We start from the raw sequence: 1,977 nt of genomic DNA, 5'->3' as shown, positions 1-1,977 counted from the left end.
TTTTTTTTTACAACAATTATTAATATAGGTCCATGTTAATTTCTGCATATACTAATACATTTTAACAATTCAGGTTGTATAAATTAACACATTAAAATGAAAATGAAAAGTTTTTTTTTTTACATTAGTTAATGCAATTTGAACTAACAAACAATTAACATTTGTTTTTGTATTAACCTACAATTTATACAAAGACTATTAAATGTTGCTCACTGTTATTTCATGTTAGTTAATACATTAACCAATGTTAACAAATAAGACCTTATTGTGTTACCAAATTAACATTAGTTAATGTATTATGAATTAACAATGAACATTAAACATTTATAACTTCAATTTGTACATTTATAAAATAACATTATACTAGATTATACTGTAAATGGAGATTATCTGCAGAGTGTGAACAATGATTTTTTGTGTACATTATAGTCAGATAAATATTTATATAAATAAATTAAAAGTACAAATATTCCATGTAGTCTCTCAATTAATAAGAACTAAACAGCATGTGTTATGCATGTCACATTGCAAGACATCAACTTTGCCCGATTTGGATCTAAAGTATTTCCACTTAAACTGCCCAAATAACAAAACTCATAATTCACATAAAATGCAGATTCATTTGTAAATAACTTATGTACATCTAAAGACTAGTTTGTCAAAGTATGAGGGAATTTCCTTCAGAAACAATCACTGTACTACCTCATTAATGTTCAAGTCCCAAAATTCAATGTTATGTCGTGTAATTCTTTGCATACTTCAGTACAACAAAAATAACAGCTGCTAAACGTTGCTATGTTCATCAATCAAAATAAAGAATGAAGTGTTCATAAAGCATCAAATAAATATAAATCCCATCTGAACTGGATCCTCCGCTCTACATCTGCAGGGATGACATCACATCCAGGAGTGAGTTACATAACCGTGGCTGTGATATCCATCTCACAGCGCTCCACCAGCACCCAAGGCGCAAACACTCAAATCCATTTCATTTAGGGAAAATAAAATGTCTTTCTCCAGCAAATTACTAATTTGATTTTGGCCATTTGAAAGAGGTGGTAGAATGCATGATTCTGTCCACCAACACTTCATCTCACAGCTTAGTGAAACTGTTTTGCCAAGGGGTTCATGAGAGTGAGCGCATGTATGTTCTGGCTTCACCTAAAGAGCCAGCTAAACATCTCGAGTGCCAAAGCTGATCTCAGTCTTCTAGTCTCTAGTGTTCCAGAACATGCAATGAGAGCAAATCTCATCCCTTGCATCCTCATTAGAGTTGCTGTTCTGCAAAACACCTGAATTCTGAGAGTTTTTAATGGGCCATCTGAGAACTCTAGCGAAGATGAACAATGAACTTCAGGTTTTGCATTCTGAAATACAAGTGTCAGTTTATTCAAATTGATTTCCAATAAGATTATTTGCTAAAACTTCTATGGCCAGTCAGCTGCCAAAAGCAATGCCAAATTGGGGAATGCTGGGATGTGTTGGGGTAGGATTTATGCATTGGATATTTTGTGGCAGTCACCCAGTGGGACATTTTGGGTTGCTGAGGCAAATGTAGTAAGATTACATGCAATTGTCATCTTTGGTTCTGCATTGTGAAATTAATCAACTTTGTGGAATGTTTGAAAGTTCACTCACCCTTCAGGAAATGGCATTAGACACATCGGGCAGCACTCCAGTCCTGATCCAGATGCTGCTCCAGATCCTTCTGCTCCTGATTTTGGTCCCAGTCCTGATCCAGATGTTCCTCTAGATCCTTCTGCTTCTGATTTTGTTCCTAGTCCTGATCCAGATGCTGCTCTAGATCCTTCTGCTTCTGATTTTATTTCCAGTCCTGATCCAGATGTTGCTCCAGATCCTTCTGCTCCTGGTTTTGTTCCCAGCCCTGATCCAGATGCTGCTCTAGATCCTTCTGCTTCTGATTTTGTTCCCAGTCTTGATCCAGATGCTGCTCTAGATCCTTCTGCTTCTGATTTT

At 35.8% G+C, this 1,977-nt stretch overlaps 1 protein-coding gene across 1 annotated transcript in view; it reads right to left on the bottom strand.

Moving 5' to 3' along the window:
• LOC107700411 (fibroin heavy chain-like) overlaps positions 1-1,977 on the bottom strand; it is a 7,304-nt gene that overhangs the window by 2,156 nt on the left and 3,171 nt on the right. Inside the window, exon 3 of the mRNA XM_016502053.1 lies at positions 1,639-1,969. Coding sequence (XP_016357539.1) covers positions 1,639-1,969 — 331 coding nt within the window. The remainder of the gene's footprint in view (positions 1-1,638; positions 1,970-1,977) is intronic.

Source organism: Sinocyclocheilus anshuiensis, unplaced genomic scaffold (genome assembly GCF_001515605.1).
Source record: "Sinocyclocheilus anshuiensis isolate Anshui unplaced genomic scaffold, SAMN03320099.WGS_v1.1 scaffold477, whole genome shotgun sequence".
NCBI classification, from domain to species: domain Eukaryota; kingdom Metazoa; phylum Chordata; class Actinopteri; order Cypriniformes; family Cyprinidae; genus Sinocyclocheilus; species Sinocyclocheilus anshuiensis.
Note: the sequence above shows the minus strand (reverse complement) of the source record. Positions and strands in the feature narration are given on the sequence as shown.